The sequence below is a fragment of the Symphodus melops genome (genome assembly GCF_947650265.1).
Source record: "Symphodus melops genome assembly, chromosome: 23".
NCBI lineage: Eukaryota > Metazoa > Chordata > Actinopteri > Labriformes > Labridae > Symphodus > Symphodus melops.
The window spans coordinates 8,964,589-8,982,254 of record NC_136713.1 but is presented as its reverse complement, the minus strand read 5'-3'; the positions used below and the strand labels follow the sequence as shown (position 1 = coordinate 8,982,254).

The 17,666-nt window shown below is 41.6% G+C and overlaps 3 protein-coding genes across 3 annotated transcripts; 1 reads left to right on the top strand and 2 right to left on the bottom strand.

The window, feature by feature from the left end:
- Nucleotides 1-1,903: 1,903 nt before the first annotated feature.
- LOC306818347 (cyclin-Y-like protein 1) lies at nucleotides 1,904-6,921 on the bottom strand. The gene is made up of 10 exons (XM_079335898.1): nucleotides 6,006-6,921; nucleotides 5,756-5,830; nucleotides 5,627-5,661; nucleotides 5,372-5,475; nucleotides 5,036-5,071; nucleotides 3,489-3,540; nucleotides 3,279-3,398; nucleotides 2,987-3,153; nucleotides 2,712-2,874; nucleotides 1,904-2,604 (listed from the first exon to the last, which is right to left on the bottom strand). The coding sequence occupies exons 1-10, from the start codon at nucleotides 6,163-6,165 to the stop codon at nucleotides 2,488-2,490; spliced, it is 1,029 nt and encodes a 342-aa protein (XP_079192024.1). The 5' UTR covers nucleotides 6,166-6,921; the 3' UTR covers nucleotides 1,904-2,487.
- A 624-nt stretch (nucleotides 6,922-7,545) lies between these two features.
- On the top strand, nucleotides 7,546-9,861 carry mettl21a (methyltransferase 21A, HSPA lysine). Its single transcript, XM_079336228.1, has 3 exons — nucleotides 7,546-8,006; nucleotides 8,091-8,202; nucleotides 8,290-9,861. The coding sequence occupies exons 1-3, from the start codon at nucleotides 7,860-7,862 to the stop codon at nucleotides 8,679-8,681; spliced, it is 651 nt and encodes a 216-aa protein (XP_079192354.1). The 5' UTR covers nucleotides 7,546-7,859; the 3' UTR covers nucleotides 8,682-9,861.
- Nucleotides 8,744-13,362, bottom strand: LOC306818567 (cyclic AMP-responsive element-binding protein 1-like). The gene is made up of 8 exons (XM_079336227.1): nucleotides 13,177-13,362; nucleotides 12,145-12,238; nucleotides 11,910-12,056; nucleotides 11,633-11,733; nucleotides 11,381-11,520; nucleotides 11,119-11,301; nucleotides 10,861-11,014; nucleotides 8,744-10,580 (listed from the first exon to the last, which is right to left on the bottom strand). The coding sequence occupies exons 2-8, from the start codon at nucleotides 12,229-12,231 to the stop codon at nucleotides 10,436-10,438; spliced, it is 957 nt and encodes a 318-aa protein (XP_079192353.1). The 5' UTR covers nucleotides 12,232-12,238; nucleotides 13,177-13,362; the 3' UTR covers nucleotides 8,744-10,435.
- Between the last annotated feature and the right edge of the window lie 4,304 nt (nucleotides 13,363-17,666).

Sequence of the window (17,666 nt, the reverse complement as noted above, 5' to 3'; positions counted from 1 at the left end):
GTCAAGAAGACAAGTGATTTGATTAGATTTGACTGGAAATGCCAAATTTCAGTACTACTTTAGCGATAGGTCCTTTTAATCCTCTGAAGTTAAGGAAATATTTTCAGAAAAATAAAATCAAGTTTTACTCAAATCAAACTTGTCAGACTCCAACTCGTCAGTAACTGCAATGTGACTCTAGTTTTGAGATATTTATAGCAGTATGTTTTGTAATGTAATCAGTATGCTTTCCTCTGCATTATTGAGGGGAAATAAATATTTATGATACAGTCGTGGCACACTTTTGCACTCAAATCATGCGACATATTCAGTGTGACCCACATTCAGCTTAACAGGTTTCAGTGCCTTAGAAACACTTCTCACCTTCTATCAATCTCCATGCATGGATAAAAAGAAATATTCCCATGCAGATAAAAAAAAAAAAAAAAAAGATCGTCACACACAGTGTGCTGATCAGCAGCAGCAGCAGTTCTGTTATCAGGCCTACTGGAGGGTTTTGACATTGTATAGTTGAAGAGTGTGTGATATGAGGAGTGACCTGAGTGTGTGCAGGGTAAACGGAGTGACTCCCTGAGGGGCAGCTTGTTCTCTCTAGCCCTCTTTTAGAGTTCAGACAAGTCCCAGAATGCAGAGAGATTAATGAAGCTGCACTGGCACTGTGATCCCTACAGGATACACACACACATTTGGTCACAGGCGTGCATGCACACACCATTCATTTACCATTATGACAGATTTCAGGTAGACTGGACTCACATGAACTTCACAAGTCTCAAGATAGGTTGACAAACCTATGCAACCAAACATCTAACTAGCTAATCTGATTAAAGCTAAATCAATCAATTTCAATGGGATTATCTGTTTAAATTTAATTTGATAATCATAACCTTTTTGATCAAGTACGTTTCCTTTCTGACATACTGTAGCATCTCAAGGGCACCTTACCTATTATTTTGGCATTGTATTTTTGCTCAGAAACTCATCCTACTGAAGACAGTCATCATGTAAAGAGACCTTATGAAACAGGCATGGTTGTGTCTATCCCCATTCCCCGATCTTGCAATGACAGAGCAAGCTGCCTCAGAAGAGTCCAGAGAATGTCGCATTAACACATGGACCAGTCTTACACCTGCAGTCATGCCATACTTTACATACTGCAACACTGACTCTCTGTGGTTGAAAACGGATACTGCAATGTTGATGCTCTGAATATATGAGCTTGGTCCAGTTGTAAAAAGGGAATGAAAGACAGATGAAATATAACCTAAATGATGTACTATATATTACTCAAAGTGTACAGGTAGGTACAATAACAACCTTTTTTTATTTCAACATTTTTGGGGCTTTATTGAATTTCTGTTTAAAGTACCATTTTTGAATCAATGCGTGATGAAAACTTATTAAAACTCTGCCCCATAGCTCTTTCATAATTGTCTTCCCCATGAATGTTATACAGTGAAGTTTGACGTTTTTTTTGGCCAAAATAAAAAAAATAAGACACTGCCACTGTTGCAGAAGCGGGAGCAATTCAGAGTCAGTGTTTGGACCATAAAGATTATGATCGAACCCTAAACGTCTGGTTCAGAGATGACCTACTCTACCACTAATCCTCAGCTGCCCAAATACTGACAGTGGTTAAGCATCACATAATAAAAAGTGAATGGTTGGTAAAATACTCAACTTACCATTTAAAATGGCCGCACTCAAACGACAAGTTATCTCCTTGAAAAGGAAATTAGATTTTTTAACCTTTTACAGAGAAAACTCTGCATCATACCTTACCTCTGTTATCTTACAGCTTACTTTGACAAGACTTTTTATAGTTCGTGACCATCATTGGTTGTCTTTTTCCTCTCCTGCAAACATAAACCACCACAACAGAAATCCCCAGCCTCACAAACTCATTTTTGCAACAGCGACTGTAATTTATTGAATGGATTTTAGTCTAACATTTCACAGCTATTGGGGCCTACACAGTAAGCAAAACAAAGTCCACTCTTTGTCTGTGTGAAGAACTACACCACAGGGTAGTTCAGATAGTCTGTCATCATGTGATTGAAGGAGAGGCAACAGAGCTGCTGGAGAGAAGCTGGCCACAGCCAGAGAAAGGTCTCTCCATAAAATCAGCTGATGACAAAAAAAAAAAAAAAAAACAATGACCTACATTACTTCTGACAGGAAGCGTTTTTATGCTGGAGACTTCCAAAGTTGCACATCCGTTATTTAGAAAAATTGACAATCGGCAAACAAATGGCCATGCTTTGAAGGCAGACAGCTCATTATATTTAACAGATGTTGTATGGTAAACTTCTGGTCTTTTGTTACTTCCAAAACATTGACATTCAACATTTTGCAATGGAACTTTTCAGGGACAGATATTCATACACATTGAAACCGTGTCCTGGGATTTGCTTCATTAAATCTTACAACTTCCAACCAGAAGTGTTGCACCACCTGCTGGCCGGATCCAAGATAGCAACTACAGACTTAGGACAGAATTGCATGGGTTTTCTTGATGCCAACCAAATTGTCCACACTGACAGACCTCCTCATCGCAGATTTATGCATGTTCTTGTACTTGTCCTCACACAGCCTAGAGATTGCCTGGAGATAAAACCGGTAATTTTTTATTAGATGTTTGTAGAGCTCAGTGAAAAAAAAAAACTCAATTCAAACAACTCTAGTTTCAATGTAGCCTCGATCCAACTAACCTCCAGTTTCTGAGCCCGCTTGTTGCTCAGCGGCTCCAATGGGAAATTAAGGTTGTTGTCATCAGCCAGTGAGCGCAGGTCAAAGTAATACTTGGCATACACGCTGGCTGGGACATTAATGTTGAACTGAAGAAGCTCCAGGAAGTGACGCTCCATCTCATTCCTGCAGAACATGGAATATAGGAAAAAGTAAGCCAGAGAAATAAAGTTACAATATTCAAGCGTAATTTAGTTTGTTTAATGATCAGTACGTTAATGATGAAAGAAGCACTTACATGTCCTCCACTGTTATATCTTTGAGGATCTGGCAGTAGTCGACATTCCACACAGCCTGGTCGTCCCAGACCTTGGAGGCCAGCAGGATGGCACCAAGAACAATCCGCTTCCAGTTGCAAGGACAGATGTCCATCTCAGCATACGTCAACAGCCTTTCAAGGTAAACCTACCACATCATACGTTCACACAGGCAATGTGCACAAATGATGGTAAAAGAGATGAGAGTATTGGAAAGTGTATCGCTTTGCTTTCATCAAATTCTTGGGTTTTGTTCTTCTGCATCTATATTACCAAAGTGACGATGGCGCACTCTGCAGTGAGCTGTGCAGAGCTGAAGAGCGTTCTGATAAAGCGATAGATTAGTTTGTGTTCAGGGTCAACCACGGTGTAGTCATCTGGAACTTTCTCTCGCTGTCGAACAGAGGGTCGTCGTCAGAAGGGTAATCATCATTGAGTCAATCAGCACAGAGCCAACAGTGAACAAAAAACAACTTAACTCACCGTCAGAGGGTGTTTCTTCTCATCAAATATATCCAGCGTGCGGTTCGAATCTCTGCAAGCGCAAAAAAGCAAATGTTGAATGTGCAATACATGTGAACTTTGTTCCAGTTTGCATGTTTACACTATATGTGTAAGTGACATAGGATTGCTGACCAACAACAAAAGGTCTGTTGATCTATCAATATCAGTCTATCTATTGTACAAAGGTCTATCTTTAGCAGATATAAGGTCTATCTATCTATCTATCTATCTATCTATCTATCTATCTATAGTAAAAGGTCTACCTGTCTATCTATCTATAGTAAAAGGTCTATCTATCTATCTATCTATCTATAGTAAAAGGTCTGTCTATCTATCTATCTATCTATCAATCTATCGTAAAAGGTCTACCTGTCTATCTATAGTAAAAGGTCTATCTATCTATCTATCTATCTATCTATCTATCTATCTATCTATCTATCTATCTATCTATCTATCTATAGTAAAAGGTCTATCTATCTATCTATAGTAAAAGGTCTATCTATCTATCTATCTATCTATCTATAGTAAAAGGTCTATCTATCTATCTATCTATCTATCTATAGTAAAAGGTCTATCTATCTATCTATAGTAAAAGGTCTATCTATCTATCTATCTATCTATCTATCTATCTATCTATCTATCTATCTATCTATAGTAAAAGGTCTATCTATCTATCTATCTATCTATCTATCTATCTATCTATCTATAGTAAAAGGTCTATCTATCTATCTATCTATCTATCTATCTATCTATCTATCTATAGTAAAAGGTCTATCTATCTATCTATAGTAAAAGGTCTATCTATCTATCTATCTATCTATCTATAGTAAAAGGTCTATCTATCTATCTATCTATCTATCTATCTATCTATAGTAAAAGGTCTATCTATCTATCTATCTATCTATCTATCTATCTATCTATCTATCTATCTATAGTAAAAGGTCTATCTATCTATCTATCTATCTATCTATAGTAAAAGGTCTACCTGTCTATCTATCTATAGTAAAAGGTCTATCTATCTATCTATCTATCTATCTATCTATCTATCTATCTATCTATCTATCTATCTATAGTAAAAGGTCTATCTATCTATCTATAGTAAAAGGTCTACCTGTCTATCTCAAGTAAAAATCGACCCACCTTACTGTCTGTCTGCAGGGCACTGTCTGAAAGTCTATCTCTCCATGGGCTGGTTACCTCTTGTCCACTGACTATCTCCAGAATCATCACACTCATTATTTCCTCAATTATTGACCGACCAATTTGGAAAATTACTTGCCGTCAGGAAAAAGTTGCTGTGATGCCATTCAAGATTTGAAACAAACGAACGCCATGAACCTATTTGTGATCATTTTCCAATATCACCACCTGAACTTAGATCTTTCTACCTACTGTATCTATCCATCTGCTGCATCTCAAATAAAAGGTATATCCCTTTTTTTCTTGCCAACATACTTGGCTCTGGGAAACGGTATAAACACACCAAGAGGGATGAACTTCATGCCAGTATATCAAACTTCTCCTACCTGTTTTTGATGTGATAGTATATGGCCAATGCGACGCTGAAACAAAGAGAAAACGGACGCATTAAATCACAGGATATAGATCACATCTGTTGCAGCTAGAATTGAAAGATATCTTAAACCATTTTTATGCAGCTCAGAAAATGTCTGTTATCATGGGACCAAGCTAAGAAGAGGTTAGCTTGTAAGTGCACAGCAGATAAGTGGAATTTAAATGGAAATAGCTTTAGTATAAAGACATTCTTAAGGAGTGAAGGACAAATGGTAGAGGAAGTAATGAAAGGAACTAAAATTCTTCTGCTCTTAAGATACACAGAGGACGGAGGTAAAGTCACCTACCATTTAATTGTGCTTTTGAGGTTGGGCTGGCTGACCGTGCTGTCATCAATGAATATCGTTGAGCAGGAGCTGTACTTTTTTGTCAGGAGGCCCGGGGACATGTGCTACAGGAAAAGTGATCATTTTTAAAGTGGGAAGAAGAGGGAGAAGTTTTCAGATAAATTAAACAGAAAGAAACACCAGTCACTCAATATTACATCTCAAAGCCTGGTTTGTACACTTTGAAACTAAAATATCAGTGACCTTTTTGCTTACATTATTCATGTAGTTGCTTTTCCTCTTCTCACGCACTGAAAAAGAAAACATCAAAATGCAAACAAAATTATTTTATTTACATTTTCAATAAAACATATAGAGGTGACATTATAACAGTCACATACTTACCGTCCGTCTGTGACTTGTTGAGGAAGAGGGTGCTAGCTCTGGGATGGTCTGATGGGTTGGCCTCTTGGGCTAATTCTGTAATATTCAAGTAGGAAACAAAAACATTTCTTAAAAAAAAAAAAAAAAAAACACTTCACTGGAGTGCAAACAAGAGCCTCCATAACTGAACTCGGATGCTGATGAAGTGCTGAACTGTGATTTACAGAGGAAAATAAAAGGGGAAAGGAAGATGTAGAAGTCGTACACCCACCATCGGGGAGCTCCCTGTCGCTGATGTGCTGCAGGTATGTCCCAGTGTCCTCGCTCACGTCCTCGCAGGTGGTGATGGGACAATCCTCCAGCTCCACCTCTCTCCTGTGGATCTTGGGACTCTCCCCAGGGGACATGCAGCAAGACACCGACCCTCCCATGGTTGAACTATGACAGTCCTGCTACAGCAAGGGCTGCTTTCCATACAACTAAGGAAGGGTCAACTCCGAGTCTTACTGGACTGCAGGGTGCCTGCAACTTCAAGTTCAGTCTAAATCTTTCAGTGGCAGATAACAAAGTGACATCAGCTCTCTGTGGATTAATCTTAACAGTTGTCTAATGTTGGTTTAAGAGTGCATATGTCTAGCCTGTGCGTTTGCCTGCAAGGTGAAAAATCGGGCAGATTCAGATTAGAAGTGGATGCATGTAAAGACATCCAGCTGGGCATCTGCGGTATGTGCAGGACGAATGACATCTTCGGGGCGTGTGCGCAGTATAGCATTTGGCGCTTTTTAGTACGACTTGCATGCGTAGACTGGACACTTTTTTGGATGACAGTCACAAATATCAGCTCATTTTACCAAGCAGAAGCTAACAATACAAAGTCACAAGCTCCTCTGTCTCCATCCCCCGGATAACAAGCTAGCGCTAGCTTCCGCACCTGGCTTCCTTGGCTGCATGCATCACTCCATTTTTCACTGCTGCTGGAGTCTATGTTTTTAATGTCGGGTTAATTTCTCTGTCAGGAAACTAGCTTTGGAGATACCTAACAAAATGGAAAATTAGAGAGCGGTGGAATTTGTGAAAGGCAGCGGGCGTCAGCTTTCATACCGTCGCATTTACAGGAGGACACGTCTTATATGTCGAAATTATCCCAGACTAAAGTGAATGGGGCGGCTTCCGGTCTGTCTCCTTTCAGAGTAAAAGTCATCTCTGACTACTTCACAAAATTTTTCTGACATGCAGAGAGCATACAATTACTTTCATTTTACATTTTGTTTATAACAATGTAAGCTAAATGGAAGGCTAAGAGAAGACATTTACTTCATTAATGTGCACCCACTTTCCCTTTTAAATAAATACATTCGACGTTATATAGACAGTAAAATGCAAAGCTTGCTCTTAAAAAATCATTATGAAAATGTAAATGCACCAACTTTTGAAAGCAGATCAAAAGAAAAGGAACTGGGAGTAATATTTGTTTCGCTTTATTTTTTATTCATAATTCAAACAGTAGACACGTGTATAATTTAGGTCTTTATTTTATTTTGTTGATGCTTTTTTCAAAGCTTGAGGTTGACAATTTTACTTACAAAATTTAATTCCTGCTCCAGGGTTTTAGTTTCTCTGCTTTAATTTTGAGCAGTGAGACGGAAACCACATCGCAGCTATGCATTGTTATCTTTACAAACCTAAATGCTACTCATATTTAGGCCCCGCCCCCTTTCATTGTGAAGAAAACCATAGAAGAAAAAACACACGCTCAGGAAAACGCCCACAACTGAATCCAGACGATTCCATTGGCCATTTTTAGAAACGCTCTGACATGATTGGCTGAAATTGCTCGATGGGAACAATAACCAAAACACAGGGGTAGACTTTCTGACTTATCACCTAATACACTTGTTCATAAAAATAACCAGCCAGCCAAAAGCTTGTTGCTAAGCAACAGGGCCGAGCAATGGTTTGATAATTGGCATATGACAGAGACTAAAGACAGTGAGACCTTCACCCAGAGGGTGGCAGTACTGAGTCGATCGGCTGCTTTACAGACCACAAGTAAGAACCACTGTGCGCATGCTCATATGTGCAAGATGTCCTTGGTGTAGTTATTCTTCCTTATCTACCAGTAAGCATGGCTTTGGTTCCTTATGTAGAAAATCCCTTACCAGCGCTTTCCAAATTGAACAATTCTTCTGCGCAGTTTCGCTTTGCAAACCACGACCTGAGTCTGGCCCAAGACTGGAAAAACCTCGGGGTGGCAGCAGTTGTGTGGGATGCGGTCAGTGATAATACACAATGAAGCAATGCAACTGCGACTCTTCAGTCATTTCTAGTATGTAACTAAAGGAGTGTGGTTTTGCAGGCGGTGGTCATGTGTATGTACCTGGAGTTGGGGAAGGTGGAGTTGAAAGAGAAGGAAGCGATTGAGCTGGGAGCTGGAACTGGACTAGTGGGCATTGTAGCAGCCTTAATGGGTAAAGTCATCCTTACTTGTCTAATCACATAGGCTTCAGTTGTGCCTGCTAAATATTAACTACGCTATGTAAATGTAAACATTCCAGGTGCCAAAGTGACGATCACAGACAGAGAACCTGCTCTGGATTTTCTGTCAGCAAACGTGAAGGCCAACCTGCCCCAAGAGTCATCAGTGTTTGTGTCAGAGCTGTCATGGGGTGAGGGTCTCGAGCGTTATCCAGCCGGGGGGTTCGACCTCGTGCTCGGAGCAGACATCATTTACCTGGAGGACACCTTTGTGCCACTGCTGCACACCCTGGAGCACTTGTGCTCGGACACTACGCTGGTGTTACTCGCCTGCAAGATCCGTTACAAGCGCGATACAGACTTTCTGAGCATGCTGAGGAAGCATTTTGCAGTGGAAGAAGTCTACTTCGACAGACAAAGGGACATTCATGTATATAAAGCCCGGAAACTGACAGCAAGGCGGGATCTGTGAACACAAAAAAACCATTCATTTTTGTAGTAAGTGAACATACAATTAAATAAACTCCTCAAAGATTACCAGAAACACATTTATTAACAGCTGCCAAAAATGTCATTTGAATAGCTCTAACATAATGCACTGTATTATACAAGTTGGTGCAGACATTTAGAAAGAGTGAATACAAAATTAATGGAAAGCAACATTAAAAAAAAGCATACTATGTCATGACAATACATATCTAAAATAATACAGTATGGCATTCCATGAGAATATCCACATGGTTCACTGCAAAGACCCCCTTTGCATTTTTTCCATAATCCGGGTGTTTGATTGGTACAAAGTCATTATTCTGCAAGTATGAAAACTTGCATGATGCATTATGATGCCGCGATAACTCGCTTGTGGTTGGTTGAGATTATCCTGTGTTATGGTATGAAATGTTGAAGGATTGTATGTGCAAGGAAAGTGTCCATAGCCACTTTGTAATCCCGTAAACAGAGTTTTGAGACAGGCTGATCTGATCAGCTGGAGTCCTGGGTTAATCGATTCTCATTAGAAAGGAGGAAACATGTTTGTTTCTCCTGCTTGTACAAAATTAATGCACATTTAAAAAAAAAAAGCCAGGGCGGTACAGATTCTTAGACAGTATAATGCACGCATAAAGGAGGCGACTGGTGTCTTCAAAGGTGGGAAATTTGTTTCCAAAATGTGTTTTAAAAAAAGCAGTACGTTGCAAACACACTGAGGCTCGCTGTTTTGGTTTGTACTCAAAATGATTAAACAAATAAAATGAAGTTAAAATTCAGATAAAACAATGCTTTATCAAAAACTATGGTGCACGACCTGAGCTCAAGTGAACTCCAAATTTTGCAGTGATCTTTTGTTTGAGAACCATTTTTTGTTTACCAGAAGCGGCAGGAACCAAAACAGATGACCGCCCAATCACGCTAGAAACGGGCAAACTGTAAGGATTTGTACACCACAAACAAGGAGCTGTACTCGTGTGTGAATGGAAACATGCATAAGAGAGCCATAAAACACAAACGAGTTCTGTAACCATAAACGCTCCCCCCTTTGTGAGTCTTTTTCAAAGTGTAGTCACAAAGCCACATTTAACATGAAACCCAATTAAACAACCCAGACATAACACGGAGCTCTTTTTTGTTGACAAGGCAGTCAAATTAAAGTAACACAAAGAATAAAATAAATGGCATTATGCGAGCAGATATTCCAACGCGTAAAGAAAACATGGCTAAAAGATAAAAAGTCCATAATTCCGCTCGCTAGAATTCAAAGCGTTAGTAAGTAACAGATGTTAATGCAGGAGCGTGGTTACAGAAACAAACGCTGCACACAACGGTCGGGTCTCCACAAAAGGATCCGAGGGGTCTCGGGACTGTTGCACTGTAAAAAGTTCCATCACTGAAGTTGCCCCGTTGCTGGTGATGTTGCCCAGTTAATCCAGGCAATGTCCCCGATGGTGGCTCTGATCTGTCACTTCACCGCAACGACCCTGTGTACTTGTAGTTTTTCCTCATCGTCCACTCTTTTCCTCCCTCCCCCCTTTCATGGGAACGCTTCTTTTGAAACAGGAGGGTGTGTGTGTTTCTATTCCTTGTGAGTCTTTATACAGATATTTTAGCAGTTTTTAAAAAGAAAGCAAAAAAAAGGAGTAGAAAAGTGGCCGTGGCTGTGTGCTGAGTCTCTGAACACAGGGGAACAGTTGGTGCACCTGGCAGGCGTTTGGTGATTGGGGCGGGGTTTTTCTACTCGGATTTGTGGCAGTACAAGTCTTTGAGGGCTTTCAGTTCCTCGATGAGGGTTTTGTTCTGGTTCTCCAGCACAGCCACGCGGTTCTCCAGACACTTGACGTACTCCTTCTTCTTCCTGCGACACTCCCGGGCCGCCTCCCTGTGTGACAGACAGACACAAAGACCATGTGGGTGAGCGGGTCTGTGTGTATAACTAAACATGAGCAGTAACTTCAACTGTTTAGATGACCTAATAAGTTCAAATCAGCAGCTTTTTTTGGTGCATGTGGGCAGTGAAGAAACCATCAAAGAACAGGAATTTAAATGCATTAAAGAGTTCAACTTTAAATAGTTTTAAAACAACTTTAAATAGTTTTAAAACTTAAAACTATGTAACAAGAAGGAAAGATCCAATTCATATATCCTGTATCCACACATACCTGTTTTTCATAAGTCGGACCTCCCGTTTACGCGTGACTTCCTCTGTGCCTCCCCCTGAACCCAGTGCAGGCGAGGTCGCCATGACTACCCCGGAAGTGATGGTGCTGGTGGGGGCTGTGCGGATCTGATAGGTCTGGACGTCACCAGAGGCAGCTGAAGGACAAAGACAAACATTTAATTACACAGATTCTAGACTCCATAGTTCACCGTTACACCTTTAGGCTGAAGCAGTTTTTTTTTAGTAGTTGTTTCTCCACCTTGTACAACCACTTGGTTACTTGGGACGAGGATCTGCTGCCCATCGCTGGTCTGGGCATACTGCAGGATGGTTGCACCAGGCTGGGCTCCAGCAGCGTTGGCCATGGTCAGAGTCTGCAGGCCCTGCACTCCATCTGTGCCGTTATTGGCCAGCTGAATGGCTCCACCCTGGGTAATGGCGACTGCAGAGAGATTGTGTTAGAAATCAGATCCAAAACACTTAATGCATGCAAATGGATGAAGAAACATTGCTGTGCTCACTGTACTGTCCGCTGCTGGTCTGATAGATGGGAGTGGGCATGGTGACTGTGGTTATGGCTGGAGCTGAGTCGTCCTCCGACTTCTCCTCCTCAATACGAGGCACCGCTGGAACGTCTGACGATAAGTCGTTTAAAATCTTTCTGCAGAGGGAATATGACCTTTAAACTTTTACACTCACAAAAATAATTTTCACAGGGTTTTTAACAGTCGAACAAAATAGAAAATGCATCCGTGATCAGACGCTGCACCAACCTATAAGAAGGTCGCCTGGATAGAATCTCTCTCCTCTTCTGAGAATCTGTCACACTATCTACAGACTCCTGAGAATCCTCACTCTCAGCGACAGTGGAAATCTGAAACAAGTCGAACATTAATACCCACATTAAACTCCATTAAAAAAAAAAAAAAAAAAAGCAAAAAGCTGATAAATATGTTCACTGCATTTCTAGGGATTTTTTTCAGCCAAAATACTTAAGCAGTGAGGATGGACACAAACTACCAAACTTCTTCATTATTTTATCCCGCTCACCTGTACAGTCTGGACTTGTGGGGACTGGATGACCGAGGGCTGGGCCGCTTGGATCACACCATGCACCTGGACCGTCTGACCGTTCGGTAACTGAACTAGAGTGACTGTGGGACTACTGGACGTCACCTGTGCTGCTGCTATGGACGCCTGCAAACCATAAAAACCACTCATGAAAGGTCAGTGTGCAAAAGTATAAATGGAAACAACTTAATTAAACTGATGCTTAAATATTTACCTGGGTCAAGGTAATCTGCTGGGTCTCGGGCTCAGAGACAACAGTATCACCACCTTGCTGTGTGTCTGCAGCAGCCTCCATGGTCATTTAAAATCTGCAAATGTGAGAAACTTCTTATATGGATTTGACTCATCATGCTTACAGCTCACAAAGCGAGGGAGAAAACACAGCAGTCACTCCTGAGGCATTGTTGATATCCTCGAGGGAGGGTGTGGCTAAGCTAAACAGGCTAGCACGTCTCTCATTTTATTAAACCAATAACTCGAGTTTTCTTGCTATAAGGTCAGTGTAAACTGGCTAAAATAATGTTACGAAGAGGATGTCGTGGTAAACACGTGACGACCTGACGTATGCGTGCAACTTATAATAAAAAAAGAAAAAAGGGGGGTTGCTACAGGGAAACTTTGCTCACTATCCAAAAAGGCAAACTCAATTTAGCATGCAAGCTAACTGTTTGCAGTATGGGCTTCAGCTAGCATGCTAACAAGCTAGCACACTAAGTCACAATTAATTAGCGTGTTTTACAGCCTATAAAATTAACCATTTTAGTCCGTTTTAAAAATGCATCTCTCGTATATTTTTTGTAAGTGTGCAAGACAAAATTCGTTTAAACTACATTACGCTAACGTTATTAGCATTGGTAGTTAGCTTTGCAGCTGTATGGAGGGAAATGTCTGCATGCATTGTATGCCAGTTTTTTTTTCTGCAACTCGGGCACCCCACTTTCACTAACGAGTTATTTCCTGACACTTTTTTTTAGCAAAAGAGGACATTTATTAGCCTCACATAAGTAACTGTTTCAGTAAATTATCTCTGATTAAAATGAAAATAAAATAAACATTAAGCCCACTCCCATATTTATACCTATGTCTCAGTAGTGTTGCGAGCCTTGCAGAGACTGACTCATTTTGTGAGCCTCTGCAACACCGCCGCCATGATCTCTTTGTTGGCTTTGTGCGGATATTAGGCGCGAATAACTTCTCCGGGCAGCCATCTATCTGTTTAGCAAACATCGGATGCGTATCCTCTTACCAACACAGACTCGCTTCGTCACTCCCGGGTCTACGGAGCTCCACTTTTATTCAGACCGACACGTAAGAGACCGCGTCAGGCTACACCTCCGTCGCGTCACCGAGAACAACAACACGGAGAGGAGGACGAGGGAGACGACGACAGCGAGAAAATCAGCTCCGTCGAACGGGACCCGAGTGGACACGAAGAGCAACGGAATGTCCCGAGCGCTGCCGAGGGAGGGAGAGTGCATCGGTGGGTGGGGGGGGGGGGAATCCACGGAGATACCCGAGGTAAATCTGAGTGCTCGATTTAACTACGCATGCGCAGGGTTGCATAATCATAAAACCATAGAAATTTAAATAATGGGTTTAAATCTTGAATTCTCAGCGATGGCTTCATCTAATTTGGTTGTCATTGAATGAATGTGTTTGCCTCTTAGAAGGATGTAGGTTTGTGCTGCATTTTTATTATCACATTAATAAGTGTAAAATAATTCTTCACAGATATAACAATATATATATATTTTTTTTTTTATGTAAGAATTTTTCACTTAATATTTTTCAAGGAGCTTTACTCATAATATCCTGATAGACGATTCAATGAATGTTGTTATAAATCTTTATGAAAAATAATTATAATATAAAAACGAATATAAAATAGCCTTTTAGCAAACATTTCAAATGTTTAAACAATTATTTGAAGAACATAGATTTTACGAGAACTTAATGTTCATAAAACATCCGAAAAAACAAGCTGATAGTTTGGGTATAGTTTTAATATTGTTGTGCTGCAGTGTTGTATTGATACACAAGGTGGCAGCAATCCCCTGCATTACTTCTTTTAACCCTGACAGCTACACTGACACTGGCCCATTATGAAATGTCAAGGCACATGTTTCTTTTAGCCCGGCCTTACATGATCTGTTAACTGTGAATTAGATTAACTGTGATACTAGCTTTATACAGCCAAACCATATTGTGACTTTAATGAGAAACCAGTGGTCTCCTGCAGCCTTGTATTACTTATTATGTGCTATTTACAGCCCTCGTGATTCACATTACATTTACTTCTCCATGGTCGTCGAATGCGGGCCATAAAATGTGCTCATTAACTCTGTCACTCGGCGTGCAAAGGGGGCCGATGCTGCAGGAGCGAAATGGGTTCTAAGCTGTGGCAGCTGGTCAAAATCCTGCAGGGAAAATGAGACTTCAGACCAATTTATGACCATCATCTCTATGTGCGAGGTCATTCCGGAGGTCTCTTTATACACACACTCGGACGCACAGATGTCAAACATACCCGTCTTCACCTAGCGAGTGATTGACGACAGCATGAAGGGGGCAAATTCACTGCAGATTAAAACCTTCCTGTGTCCTCTATTAAAACATTTTCATACTTCCCTAAGACATTCCTGCAAACACAATCAAATATACGTGTATGTATATGTGCTTGATTGGACATGGATTTACCTTAATAATCCACCAGATAGGACGCTTTAGCAAACTATGATTAGCCTGCATCCGTACGATGCATTAGTGCTACCCAAGTGTGCCCAATACAAGCTGTGCACATGTTGAAATTCGGCAATCATTTCCTTTAAGACAGGCGTATATTCACGATTTGGACGTTGAAAGCACTGCATTTTTAGGCATTTGTTTTTGGACATCTTTTTTTTTTCATTCCCACGCACTCATTAAAATTGTTGCCAGTTAATATTCCACGGATTAGCAACACTGAAATGTGAACAAATGTGTCTTCTTTGGCTCCTTTCTGTAACTGAATCCTGCAGCCTTTTAAATGAGCTGTCACGGCCATACGAATGCACAACACTGTTGCCAATTAAGTCTAATTGAAAGTTGTTGGGGTTTTTTAAGCATTAATTTAGCTCTTTTCTGAACGCTTAAAGCATTAAAAAGTGCTACTAAAAGCATATTAACAAAGAGCCAAACCACCCTCGCATTATACACTCCTTTATCACATCACCTTCTCATTTCTCCGTGTGCAGATCCACATATATTCAGTCAGTGTGCCCGGTGATTAAAGCACGTTGCTGATTCGCTCAGCTCATGCCGGGGAGTTCTGGCGCTGAATATCTGATTGCAAGGTTTTTTTAAACTCTGCAGCAACGACCCTGGCTGTATACACGGCTGAAACACCCACAAACAACAAGAACAACAACAAAAAAAGATGCCACAGACGTCCAAAACGATGTAGGAGGAATAGATGGAGGAGGCAGGAAAGGAGTTTAATCTTCAGAATATGAAGTAGAGACCTGACTCCAATCCATAGCCCCTTTCCTTTCTCCTTAAACCCAGCTGTCAAAGCCCCCCCTGGCTTAACCCAAGCCTCCAAAACCCCATCGACAGCAAGCCCTATGACACGTCCTATTTCCCCCCCCCCCCCCCCCCCCATTTCTTCTTCTTTATTTTGACACCTCTCCTCTTTCTGTCCATGTTTTTTTAGCCATAAAACCAAAAAAAAGGGGAAAAAAAGAAATGTAAATGCAGTCCTTAATGAAAACCAAGTGGGAAATATCATACCTGCCACTCAAGCAAGGCATTGTGGGAGATGTGGGCTCATATGGGGTGTCAGGGCAGCGTCCAGAGAGAGGCTGAATATGAAACATGCGCTTAATTTGAATACCGCTGACCTTATATGCATGCTTTTCATCGTGGAGTTGAATTACCTGAATCGCATATGAAACCAGTGCACCTGGCTGGGGTTGCCATGGATACCAGGCCCCACAGTCATGCGCTACACACACACACACACACACACACACACACAAAAGCTTCTCGGATGTGGAGTTTGAGAGATATGCAGTAAAATATTGTGTCGCTGAGGTGCAGTATCAAGCTGCAGCTGCGAGGCAAGGTGGGGGGGGGGAATTATCTAACACACAGAGATTGTGCTGACCCAGACCTCCTGCTAATCTAGGCTGTAGGCAACACCGACCGTGTATTGGGCGATCTCAATCAATCCGTCAAGGTGTCAGCTCCTCCCTCCCCTCTCTATCTTTTCCTCCTGTAAGGTTTTTTTTTTTTTTTTTTTTTTTTGCCCACTCCCCCCACTTCTTCCATCTGGCCATCCTTGCTTTCTTTCTTAAAGGTTAGATTTTTTTTTTTTTTTTAAAGTCTGCCTTCATACAATATTCACATGCACATACTGTATGTGCATAAAAGCACACTAGACGAGCTCTTTTCTCCTCCAACAGGAGTCCGTCGTGCTTGATCTGTGACAGGACAATATCCCAAAATGAAGGAGGCAGAGCGAGACGTAAAAAAATCCTCACATATTCACAGTCTAAACAAAAGAGTAGTAGTAATTAAAGGAAGTGCCTGCCCCTGTTACGATGTACGCACTGTATACCCAACCCAATTGCACTCGACTCTGCTAATGACTGGCGTTTCTTGTAGCCAGTGAAGTTCTGAACAATGGTATGTGTGCACATGTGAGGCTACCTGTTGGATGGAGGCCTTGGTGTAATGTCCATAGCTTTGCACAGTTTGGATGCAGTGGGAGGTAGGTAGGTAGATACCTGCTACCTTTATATTAAGTAAGGCAAATTTAATGGTGCATTATTTATTTATTATTTATTCATTCTGGATTCAGGAGTAAAAATGTTGCAAGCACAGGTGTTATGCAAAACACAATACAGTATGATAGAGTCAAACTGTGTGTCTGTGTGTGTGGACTTGGCACTCCTTCCCGTCATAACATGTCATTCTGGACACCATGACTCCCAGCAGAGGCAGACGCCGCAGCTCAGTGGCAGGGAGCGTAAGGTCATCTGTCAGACAGAGGAGATGAGAGTGAGCGCGCAGTGTGAGGATGTGTCCAGGCGTGCCTTGGCGTGTGATTGTTTATTTGCGTGCGTTTTTAGATGTCGTTTGATAGAAGTGTGTGTAAGGGAGATGAATGTATAAAGACTCTGGGAAGCTGTCAATCACGCAGAGCAGAGTGCTACCTTACAAGCCCTCCTCTCATCCCTCTCACCTCCTCCTGCTGGACCAGTTCAAAGGTTGCCATGGCTACCGGCGTCCCATTGGGAACACAATGTGCTCTGCCCTGGAGCCAATGGAGCAAGCGTGCTCACCAGTCAGGGAGGATACGGCGGCCTTTGACCTGTCAAGGTCTTACCAACAGAGAATAAGAGCAGAGGGGGTTAGCAAAGCAGGGTCATAAATCGAACTGTTCCTTACACAGGATTGTCATTCGGTTGTAGGCGGAGCGGCCTTCTAGCCTCTGACTCGTGCAGGCTGCCTCCTGGATTTCAGAGCGGGCCCTGGACGAGAGAGATAGCTGGCCTTTAATCCGCAGAGTCTCTCTCACCTTCCCTCCTCCGTGCTTTCTCAGATAGCTCATCTTTTTCTGTCAGATCTCTGCAGCTGTCACCGCCGCCGCTTGTAAGCATGACGCCGGCTTTGTGTGGGCTCCTGTTACTGTGTGTGTGTGTGTGTGTGTGTGTGTCAATGTGAGGTGGAGGTGTAGACAAACACACACAAAAA